At 43.3% G+C, this 12,500-nt stretch overlaps 1 protein-coding gene across 1 annotated transcript in view; it reads right to left on the reverse strand.

The window, feature by feature from the left end:
* LOC310784854 (solute carrier family 2, facilitated glucose transporter member 1-like) overlaps positions 1 to 12,500 on the reverse strand; it is a gene marked incomplete at both ends in the record, with an annotated part of 35,053 nt that overhangs the window by 14,670 nt on the left and 7,883 nt on the right. The window contains 3 exons of the mRNA XM_083645891.1: positions 370 to 610; positions 3,007 to 3,167; positions 4,490 to 4,591. Of these exons, the coding sequence (XP_083502017.1) occupies positions 370 to 610; positions 3,007 to 3,167; positions 4,490 to 4,591 (504 nt within the window). The remainder of the gene's footprint in view (positions 1 to 369; positions 611 to 3,006; positions 3,168 to 4,489; positions 4,592 to 12,500) is intronic.

Here is a 12,500-nt window from a genome sequence, read left to right on the forward strand (position 1 = left end):
CTGTAAAAATGGTGGATAAACATTTCATTCCGTATAAGTTCTTCAAAATAAAAAGCCTTCCATTAGTTTGGCAGTGGAAAGCTTTTAATATGAAATGCTTTCATTACCAACATAGCTCTGATAGGGCTGATAGGAAACTGTAAGGTAAAGCAGATAGGGCTTATCTAAAAGTATCAACAGAACGTTTCAACTGGCAGTGGAGATGCAAATCAGTGTGGCTCAGCTCGGCCCGGCCAAAAGTGCCAATGGAATCATTCATTCATTCATTCATTCGTTCGTTCGTTTGTTCGTTGATTCTGCAAGGTGCCAGAACAGTCAGTTATCATTATTCCTGTCTTCTGTAGGTGTGTGAGGAAGCCTCGTGCTGACCTGTGCGATCAGGATGCCCAGCACCACGCCCAGCTGGTGCAGGGTGCCGAAGGCTCCTCGGAGGGGGGTGGGAGACACCTCTCCCACGTACATGGGCGTCAGGCCGGTGAAGAGCCCGCAGAACAGGCCAATGACCAGTCGCCCTGCGATCACCATCTCATAGGACGAGCAGATGGTGGAGAAGCCCATGAGGAGGCCACCAATCACCGCCAGCACATTGACCAGGAACATGGAGCGACGTCTGAGGACCAAACAAGAGATTATTAATGCATTGTTTGATTATTTAACTAATCATAAGCAGCCTACCAATCACATTTACAATTTACATTGGAGGGCAAGTCACTTGATATTATACAGACTGATCAAAAATGAATGCAATGAAGCCTACATTTCTAAATCAGCAACATGACCAACCACTACTATACAGTACCTGTACTAGACTTTCAGATGATGTAACACACCCTCTGGCGGCCATGTTGGAGGTCCTGAGCTCATGGGCAATAGTGGCTGTGATTCAATTGAATTCAGTAAGCATGGTTAATTTCTCTGCTGTTTTTGAATGACAACTGATAATGTTTCGACTGATAAATCGGAATTTGTCCGCTTGTTAGCTACCTAATAGCATCAGCTAAATATAATGGTCTTTTTGTAAACACATCTGACTTGCGTATATTTATAGTAAAAGATAGCATTAGTTCTGGCTATTGTTGTGGTTGCTGACAGTTTGTTCAGGATAACTGAGCTGACTCTTTCTCAAGCTACAGCTCAGAGTGTTTTGGAGCAGAGACTATAGCGCTAAGACAGTTTCATTTTGAAAAGAAATGTCAAATTATTCACCTACTGAGAAAATTATTGATCTACGGCCACACCACAACAAGCTAGCTCTCTTTTTCTTCACTGATTGTTAGCGATTATTTGCATACGGATTCTGTGCTGGACCTCCATAATGGCACCAGTTGACATATTTATTGATTATGTGAGAAATTCACCTGATTGCATTAGGATTGATTGGCCTACCTAAGTGCATGTGAAGGTTAGATGTTTCCCTGACTAATTAGTTCATTGATTGATAGATGTTAGCACAGGGTTTACATCTTGCTTTGTGGCGGGTTGTCAAGGTCAGGGATTGATAGAAAGTAAGCATGTTAACAAGACACTTAAAAGAGAAAGCAATCTTTAATTTTATTTTACTTTACTTTTTGTTTTTGATTCAAATGAAGAATAAACTGTTATTCAAACAGTTTAAACAGCTAAGCCCATAAACTGAGACAATCCAATCAATATAATCAGAACTCAAACATTTACCAGCTGAAAAGGACTTTAAAGTAAATGAACAAAGCCTACATTTAAGTTAAGTTAAGTTAAGTTAAGTTAAATTAATTTAATTTAAGTTAAGTTAAGTTAAGTTAAGTTAAGTTAAGTTAGGTTAAGTTAACACATTCAGTGCCAAGGACGTCTGTGGACGTCCTAAAAAAAAGTAACGTTCAGTGCCAAGGACGTCTGTGGACGTCCTAAAATCATAATTCATATTATTCCATAATTCTGCTGTTTAAGGTCGTACCCAGCCAGTGAGCATGAATCCCTTCAAGGGATCACACGGCGCCACCTTAAACATCGTCACAGGAGCTGCTCCACCCACCTCAGATCCTTTACTTTGTACAGGAGACAGCGGAGAAAGTGGAAACCGATGCATGCTTTCTGGACCATTTCTGCCAGAGCCGTATATATTGCTCTGTCTACAGCGGAGAGTGGGCTCGGCTGCATCCGCGCTCACAACTGAGCTCTTATGCTTCTATCTATCTCCACACGATTTCCTAGAAAGCCAGCATGCCTGCCTTTTCGTTCAGTCGCGTTTGCCAGCGCGCATCATTTCCTTGATGGGCGGCGGGGCGCTGGGATCTGTCCGGGGCAAAAACGAGAAAACAAACTGTGCGTGTGGGAGGAGCCCGCAGCTCAGAGGTGGAGAGGGGAGAGGGGGGAGGGGGGGGGGGGAGAGGGGTGTGTGACACACACAGGCTGCACAGAAACCACACCACACGCCACCACATCAGAAAACACCAGCCAGAGTCAGTGAATGTTGTCGAAATTAGAGTGCAAAAGGTATTCATAAAAGGGCCTGTATCTTGGAAACTAAAAAAAAACGACAGAAAACCCTTGAAAGTGCACTTTTTGGAGAGGCTGTAATTTCATAATGGAACTGTCTAGAAACAAAATTTCTTCTTTGGAAGAAGCAGGAGTGTTCAATCTTTCATTAAAGTCCAGCCCCGTTAATATAGCCATAATAGAAAAAATTCTATAGCTGTTTTCAACTGAATGGAAGTGAATCTGGCACAGGCTCCAGACAATTTTACTGAAGCGCTGTGGCACTGAATGTGTTAAGTTAAGTTAAGTTAAGTTAAGTTATCCTTTATTTATCCCCATGGAGAAATTCATCCTCTGCATTTGACCCATCCTCTACTAGGAACCTTCCTAGAACTAGGAGCAGTGGGCAGCCGCAGTGCAGCGCCTGGGGACCAACTCCAGTTCTTTTGCCAGTGCCTTGGTCAGGGGCACTGACAGGAGTATTAACCCTAGCATACATGTCTTTTGGTTAGTTGGTAAGTTTAAAAATGTCGCCAAGTCTCATCCCACCCTCACCTTCCAAAGCGGTTGGCCATGACACCCACGCTGAAGGAGCCCACCATGCCGCCCACGCTGAAGATGGCGACGGCGACGCTCCAGACGATGGTGCAGACTCCCGGGGTGATGGGCTCGCCATAACGCTCCATCCAGGTGTCGTTGAAGAAGGTTTTCAGTTTCTGAGAGAGGAGTGGAGGAGAGGAAATACATTTTGATCCTTCCCAGGGCGTCAAATCCCATCGCTTTATCACGGCCCTCGACATCTGATCCTGACAACTTCTCCTTTAGCGTTTGTATGAAACCACCAGGCTTTACACCAGAGACCGACCATTTAGACACACCCCACACGCCAATAGTAAGAAATTGTACTCTTCCGCTCTCCTAAATGGGTGTGGTTATCAGCTTGTGATTGGCTGTCTGTCAATGTTATGAAACTTCATTGACCAGTCTCCTAAGGGGGCGTGGCACTGATGAAACAGATACACAGGAAGTGACTGGAAGTTGAAGTGTCTCTATATTGAAAAGTCTCTATTTACACTAACTCCAATGGAAACCCATCGGTGTCATTATTAGATGCTCAGAGGAGCTGCTCCTGCCGTCCATTCTGAAATCCACGCCACGGGAGAAAGAAATCGTCGGCCGGTAACTAAGGGTGTTGTGGTCGAGGTGGATGGAGGACGTAAACACTTGCCTTTTACACCACAGACCCAGTCTACATTTCAAATGTAAGTCACATTTACCTGAACCCAACCCATTTCTCTATAACCTTAACCAAGTTGTTTTAGGTTAAGGTGGCCAGACGTCCCCAATTTTCGGGGCAGTCCCTGTTTTTGTTGACCTGTCCCCAGGTGCAGTTGATCCCGAAAATGTCCCTGATTTCCTACTCTGTGTCCGCGGCTGACATTACCTGTGGGCGTTCTAGGTCAAAATGATCATATTTTCTTTGCCTTTTGTGTAATTAATATAAAAACTATTTTAAATTACAGCCAAGCAGCATTTTGGTAAACAAACCGCCTCACTGGGTGGCAACGACAATGGAACCCTATGGAGCGTGAGCTTTGGGAGGCTTGAGTGTCTGACTCTAGCCAGCTGACTCTGTTTAAATTTAAAAGACTGCCGACAGTTCACACAACGTTAACACGACCTGCATACATTATACATCAAACTCTTGAGCTAATTCTGCTCTCACTCAGAATGTCAAAATATAAGCGATGTGATGTATAGTTTTTGAGATATTAACGTTTGTTTGGCACAACTCATACTAGTTAACTGCCGCGGGGTTCCGCATTTCTGGGTGGCAAGTGACGTCACGCTGATTCGTCCTATTGACACTTTTAGGAAAAGTTAGGAATACCACCAGCATTGTATTTTTTAATTCAGCAATGTTATTGCACATGTACATTTCAAAAAGGTCAAAATGACCGCTGCGAGCATTCTAGAGTTAATCAGGTGGGCTAGATCTCTGTCCTGGCTACAGAACACACTGCTGTTGTTCACCCACCTGCTCCGGAGCGTTGATGACTCCTGTGTTGTAACCAAACTGCAGAGAGCCGATGACAGCGGTGGACAGGGAGAACAGGAGATAACCTGTCACCTGCTTATTCTGCAGGGAGGGGGAGGGGAGAGGTGTGGAGGAGAGCAAGAGAAGAGGAGAAGAGAAGAGGAAGACATACAGACACATTAAATACGTCATCAGAGCTTATAATGAGATTTTAAGCAGACAGACAGTAACATCTATGGTCATGAACTCTGGGTCATGACCGAAAGGACGAGATCGTGGATACAAGCGGCTTCCTGGCAGCTGGCATCTTCCTTAGGAAAACTGTAGGGTGAGAAGCTCAGTCACCAGACTCAGAGTAGAGCTCCTTTGCATGGGGCAGTCGTAGCCTAAAGAGAGAAATGAGCTTGTGACCAGAAGGTTGTCGGTTCAATCCCTTGGACTGGTAAGATAAATCTGAGGTGCCCTTGAGCAAGGCCCTTAACCCCAACCTCTCCGTGGCCAGGTATGAATGTGTGTGTGAATGTGAACAGGGCCCACTTGACAAAGCGATGGAAATATCAATGTGACTAGCCTGGTTAAATAAAGGTAAAAATAATAATATTATTATTAAGAAGAAGATTCTGGGCCAAAATATTTGATTGGTACTCCAAAATATTGGCCTACAAAATAACCCTTCAGCCCGAGGTGGAACTCGCCATCTTCGGCTGCTCGGCGTCCTCTCTGAACTTCCCTACAGCTGTGCAACTCTGACACAGGGGACAACTCATTCTGAAGGAATGGAAGTCACCCTCTTCACCTTCTTTCAAACTGTGGTTGATCCCCTTGCGTGGGATCCCACACACAACATCTCTTACAATAAGCACCTTATATGCGGCTGGTAGCACCACGTTGTAGTATTGAATGTCGATGATGTATGTATGATTTTTCTTTCTTTTCTTTTCCTGCGTCTGAGCCTGATCATTTGTTTTGTTCATGTATTGTATTTTTTTTAAATAAAATATTTGGGGGGGGAAAGTGAAAGCGACATTTGAGATCTCCTGCTGGATCTGCTCTCCGCGACCCGACTCCGGACAAGCAGTTGGAGATGGATAGATGGAGACATAAACAGATGCAGCGCAGACACACAGGCAGAGGTCAGTGACGCAGCATAATGGCGGTGATGACACACACACACACACACACACACACACACACACACACACACACACACACACACACACACACACACACACACAATGTAAACAACAACAGCTTCAGGTGTCACAGTGAACTGGTCGGTCTATCTATAACTCGCTACGCTAGACCCACACGAGGTTGCACGAGGTTAGGCATCATGTTCAGGTGGTAATACATTGAATGATGGATCAACAACAGTTAGAAATGGACCTGCGCAAACCCAATGGAAACAGTCCATGCATGGAGGATCAGCTGTCTTTATGACTGTTTTTTCCCCCTAAACATAATCACTTCATGCACATGAAATTGAATCTTGACCGGTCCAGCTGAGCCGGTGGGTCGATGCTGCTCTGTAATGAGATCAGATGAGTAGGACAGGAGGATCTCTGGATTCAAGATGTTATGAGTTTATGATTAATAATGTCTGAGCCTCGTTCATGAGGTGTTCAGTTTGGAAACAGTGATTTGGGCTTTGGCTGCATGGCATTTCATAAACAATGTAATAGGAAATACATGGAAACGGTCACGGTGATATCACTGACTCCTCCTTCAGTCCAATCTCTTCAATAATAGTACAAATAACATGCTTTTGCACTATCAAATAACGTGGAGTTGAATACGCCAGATGTCCTCAAGGCTGCAGCACATTTTAACACATTTTTTGTTTTGCTTTTTTGTGACAGAGTCTGTAACTGGCGATCTGTGTGATCATTGGACAGCTGACCTGTCAGTCTTGACCCTCGTCGTACTTTATCATCTATTTTACTCTAATAATTTACCAAAAAAAATGCTGTATTGAAGAAGATTTGAAACTATCGATTGAGACATAAACTCATTAGGAAAGTTTTCATCCGCCATTCATTTTTCCATCTACATTTCGTAAAATGCAGATAAAATTGTTTTACTTGGTCAAACCATCAATTCAGCTATATTTAGAATCAGAAGAGACCACATAACATTTCACTCAGACCAAAAATAAAAAATGAAACAGATTAATCTTTTTTTCAACATTTACATATAATGAGTGAAATGTTATATGATCTCTCCTGATTCTAAATATAGCTGAATCACTTGGTTTGACCAAGTAAAACTGCTTTTATAAGCATTTTACTAAATGTAGATGGGGGAAAAATCAGGCGTCTGCAGATGAAAATTTGCCTTAAGGCCCAATGATGCTCAACGTTAAATATGAATACACATGGACGGAGCTTTGTGCCTGTACTCTGCGTTCATTTCGTGCGCACTTAGCAGTACCACTGAAACGGACCAGTACCACACACACTCACACATTTGACTCTCTACTGCCCACTAGTGGATGTATTGCTTAACATGATACCAACGCGAAAGATGCATGGAAGTATATGGGCACTATGACAGTTACATCGTTTGATACGGACGTGTTTATTTTTGGACGAAAAAGGAGCGTAATCCGGCCTTTAGGCTAACTCGTTCCCTACAAATAAAATAAATAAATAAAATGAATGGTGGATGAAATCCCTCGGTTCCTATGCTGAACGCGGAAGAGGGCGTGACTTTAACACTCTATACAACCGGAGTTCTTTTTTGCAGCTAGTGGAGTTGTCCCCTGCTGGCCATTAGAAAACAATTCAGGTTTAAGGCACTTCCGCACCGGCTTCATTTTTCCGCCCCGGAGGTTGGCCCTTGGTTTGTGCTGAAGGACAGAGAGAGAGAGACACAGTGCTGACAGGGCACAATGCACTGTGGGAGGTGATATGAGACTCAGGTGATCCAACGGCCTTCAGCCTCCTCCAACAGGCTGAGGTCACAGTGTGAAGCCGCCTCCACATGGAAAGTCATCTTCTCTTCTCTCACCGAGAGGTCGAGCGGAGAAAGCTCAACGGTAAGTAGGCCAAAGTTTAAACAATGTGAACTTTGACCTCAGCGCACGGTGGCAAATTCAAGCCGTGCGCGACACCAAGGGTAGGGCTGCCGCATAGTTGGGAGGCAGCGCTCTCCCCATAGAAAACAACGGCACGGCGGGCGCAGAGCTGTTTTACTGCGGGTTATGTGTGGGCGGGGCTTAACAGTCTCACCGTTCATTTTGTCCTGCGCAGGAGCCAGGTGGGCGGGGTTTACCACAGGGAGAGAGAGAGAGAGAGAGAGAGAGAGAGAGAGAGAGAGAGAGAGAGAGGCACAGGCGATGATGTGAAGGTCAGGGTGGAATTATTTAAAAGTGAGTCAAGTGGGCGGGGCTACATAAGGTGAATATCACCTTATGTAGCCCCACCCACTTGACGCAGTTGTGTTATGACTTCCTGTTCAAAACGCCGTCTGTTTTACCTGCTCACTAGTACTGTACTGTCACAGGAAGTGTAAACACAATAGGAAGTAACTGGCTGACCCCTGAAGTTGGAACATAAGGTGAATAGCTGAAGCAGGTGGCGCGCTCGGGGTTTGGCTCTATGTGTTGGTAAAAGCAGGCTTCCAGGCAATCTATCTAGTGCTTCCTGCTTCTCATTAATAATAACACAATAATTCAGCAATATCACATGAGAGGGAGTGCTGTTGTTGTTGGCTAATATCGTCACGGCTGTGACGATATTAGACAACAACAGCACAACCTCGAGTGTGATATTGCTGAATTATTGTGTTATTATTATTGTGTTAATATTATTATTAACAGTTGTACAGCATAAACAAAGCTATACATCAGTAATAATAGCATTTTTGTCAAGTAATTTGCGACAACTGATGATTTCTGTCTATTATTCGCCTCCGCCAACAAAAACAGTTCCCCTGAGGATTGCACTAGTGTTAGTTACCAAGCAAGCTTCTAGAAACCAGTGAGAGGCAGCAATGTGCCTCTCGCTTGTGCCTCTCGCGTCAAATGACAGCTTCTGAGGAAGACTGCAGTTGTCAGTCGAAACTGGTAAAAAAAACATTTACTACACATTTGACTGATTAAAAGAAACAAAAACTATCATTTGTTACTAGACACACGTAACTCTATAGAGCCCCGTTGTGAAGTCAGTTTATCAAAATAACATATTTTGAAAACGGGTTTACTTTGTGGAGTAAATCAGCAGCTAGGAGGCTCACACCATGGATGTATACAGTCAATGATTTAGAGCAGCTGTGAAGCGGAGTGATATACACACAGTGAAGTGCCAGTGCTGTTATTGTGAAATATCAGCACTGCTAGGATCCCTCTTGTCCAATCAAATTGCTCGGCCGGAACTAACTGTTGTATAACAATAACTATACTTCCATCTTCGGATTACAACGCATTATTATCTGGGTTCTAGTAATTTTTTGGAGTGCACTGGTCCTTTTTAAGAGCTAAGTTTTTTTTTTCTCCCTATTTTGAAACCATATTATATCAAACATAAAGACAATAAGAAGAGTCAATATTTACAGTGCACAGCCACTTGGATAAATATACAATATACAATAAATAGAATATACAATAAATGTATTTTAAATTGTAATCCTGTTAGTAATCTTTTTTTTAACTAAATGTAACTGTAATCTTCATTCCATCTTTTTTTTATCTGTAACTTTAAGGAATTACAGTTACCTTTTTTTGTATCCTGATTACATGTAATCAGTTACTTCCCACAGGTGCCTACAATAATATGTCATCCCTGTGGCACTACAGTGAATACATTAGTAGAAGAACGTCAATTCCTAGATTATTAACTAATTGGAGGCAAAACAGTGAGACGGTCAAAGGTCACAGTGCCCTGAGAACATGAAGGATCATGTGGAAGAAGAAAAAAAGGAGAAGGGTTTTATGATCCACTGGATTCAGATAACTTTTCCATTTCATTAACTTGAGTAAATCATTCAGCTCATGTGTAACAATAACTTCAGTCAAATCCATATAAATCAGGCCTATAACTCTTCTTTTCAGCCCTCAAGGTTCATGTCATTTTCTATTTACTGTATATCTTGTTATTATTTACATGACTTTTATGAGCGCTCGATAAGTGAATGAGGCCACACAGCCTGAAAGCTACTTCATTTGTCTGGATGGACTGGGAGTGGAGAGATGTGTCTGTGCCTGTTGTCTATCTATTAATATGTCATATATTATTAATATGTCATATTTTAAATGGAGGCGAGCTGCTTGGGGAGCAGAAGAGAGTTGTTTCAGGGCTTCCTCTTCAAGTCAAGTCTCAAGTCTGAATGTAGAACACATCAAGAGTCGGTATCAATTTAATATCGAAAACTAAATATCTCTAGGCCTTTTCAATCCAATATGGTTTTAATAGGATCAAGACTTGGTAAGAGGATCATGAGTTTGATTGGTGCAGAGCTCGGCCAAGTTCCGCTATTATTTGCTCTTAATGTTTGTTTGTGTTATTATTGCGTGAGTCGAATCCGGATCCGCTCCAGATCAGGCCAAGAGCTTTTCCGTAATCCTGCAGACAAACAAACCGCACGAAAGCATAAGCTAACAGAGGTCATCAGTTTCAACTTCCGTAAATTCAGTCATTCCAGGCAAATTCAGAAAACAGAATTTAAATTCAGTCGTCTGCGGGAACAAATCTCATCACTTTCAACCTAAGTCATTTACACAAACACAAGTCAAGACTAGAAACCTTTTCAAGACATCAAAGTTCAGAGTCAAGTCGCAAGTCACCAGAATCCAAGTCAAGTCAAGTCAAGTCAAGTCAAGTCAAGTCAAGTCAAGTCAAGTCAAGTCTCAAGCAGTCTGTGATTCAGCATTAAAAATACAAGTTATCTGAAGACCTTTGCTTAAACAATAGCAATGTTTTTGAGGATAGAGTGAATTTCAGAATGCTTTTTTGCAAAATGGGTTTAGAGTATATTAGCATTTTGGCCTGAAAGCCTTTATGCAGGAGGGCATTTTTCTGCTTCATCATCATCATCATCATCATCACTTTGATATTGACCAAACTGAATTAACGGAGACAGAAAGGTCACGAGCACATCGTCACATCACATGACCCCGACACAAACTCACTGCAGTGTTTCAGGATATTGTGGAGAATGTTAATATCCATCGTCTACACACACACACACACACACACACACACACACACACACACACACACACACACACACACACACACACACACACACACACACACACACACACACACACACACACACAATGTAAACACAGCAGCGCCCCTGTTGCTGTGTTTGCCCCCCGAGTTCACCTTCCTCTCTCTCTCTCTCTCTCCTCTCTCTCTTCCTCTATCTCCCTCTCTCTCCTCTCACCCTGTGTCTCTCTTCCTCTCTCTCTCTCCCCCCTCTCCCTCATTGACGTTGTCAGTCTCTTTTCTGTCGAGCCTCAGTGACTCAGTAGAACTGATGGGGGACATGATGGCGCCCTGAAATGCCTCAGCTAAGGAGCAGAGGGTCAACAGGTCAAACGTTTGTTTTCTCAAATACAGTCAGTTAAGGGGGGGCGAGTCAAATCAGACGAGGACTCGCGACTCCCGAGTCGGTAAAAAGAGTCTCGAGTTTTCCATCCATGACTCGTCCATCACTACTGTTCAGGTAGATCTGTCTCTCCTGCTTAGCCAATCAGCATTAGAAGTGATCCAACATGCTCGTGGTCACACATCAGACTGTTTCTTCCGCGTGTGAAGACTGAACAGGGAAAAACTGCTTTTTCATTCTACACCCCTGATAAATGGAATAGGCTCCTCTGAGGACTCTCAAATTGGAGCGGCTGATCTCTTTAGAGTGGTTTAGAGTGCTCCTAGAGGGTACCTTGCACGGGGAGTGCTCTTGTTTTACTTGATTTTGCCTTTTCATCTGTCCTGATTGTTTGTCTGTATCTTGTCTGTCTGTAGTTTTGTAACTTTTATACATGTTTTACTGTAACAGGGAACCCTTGAAAATGAGAGCTTGCTCTCAAGGACCACCTCTATATAAATAAAGGTCAAATAAATAAAAATAAAATAAAAGGTAAGTTTACCTCTTAGCTGTAAAATCACTGTAAACCACATGGCCTCTTGGGGCTTATTGCTTAATTTGAAACCTAGCTTATTTACTGTCAGCTCTTGTATTAGCAAACACTGCAACAGGAAGTAAGCTATAGGGGCAATTTAGAATGTTAATATGTTAAAAGTGAAAACCACCTATAGGCAACTTGAAACATGATTCAAATCACATCTCTGGAAACTCAGTCTGATAACCACAGATCAGATTGAAAGTATTGTATAGTCAGGGTTGGGGAGTAACGGATTACATGTAACGCCGTTACGTAATCTGATTACAAAAAAACGGTAACTGTAATCTGTCACAGTACATTTTAAAATGTGTAATCTAGATTACAGTAACGGGGGTATAGTAACGGCGTTACAGGCGGGGTTACATTCGCCCTTGCCTCTTCATTCATTTTACAAAATAACAACAAAAAACGGTGTAGCCTGTGTGCTGGTGACTGACTGTGATGAGGACGAGCGAGGCGGAGCAACAGCAGCAGCTGCAGGCAGCATTCATGATGACAGAGGCATGCCTCCTCCCACGAGTGCATTCACCTCATGGAAATATAACAAGCATTTCACTTTTACGTTCGCTCAGTGTTTAGACAGATCAAGCGTCTTCCATGTGGAAGGTGCTTGTGTGTGGGGCTGTCAGCTGAACAAGCTGCCAGGCAGTGGAAAATCTGCATTGAATTTCTCCGCCGGACACCCGTGCTGACAAACGCTGCTCTAGTCTGCATCATGGGGCGAGAGGTTTTTACTTTCACTTACGGCCGGGACACACATCTTGCGTGTACCTACCTAGTGCGTGTGCGTGGCGTGCTGGCTGCGGCTGGCACGCCCGCCTCATCCACACAGGATGCTGCTGCGCGCTGCTGTCTGTCTGTCTGCCAACTGTCTTCCTATAG

This window comes from Poromitra crassiceps (genome assembly GCF_964638095.1).
Source record: "Poromitra crassiceps genome assembly, chromosome: 11".
In the NCBI taxonomy this organism is placed as follows: Eukaryota; Metazoa; Chordata; class Actinopteri; order Beryciformes; family Melamphaidae; genus Poromitra; species Poromitra crassiceps.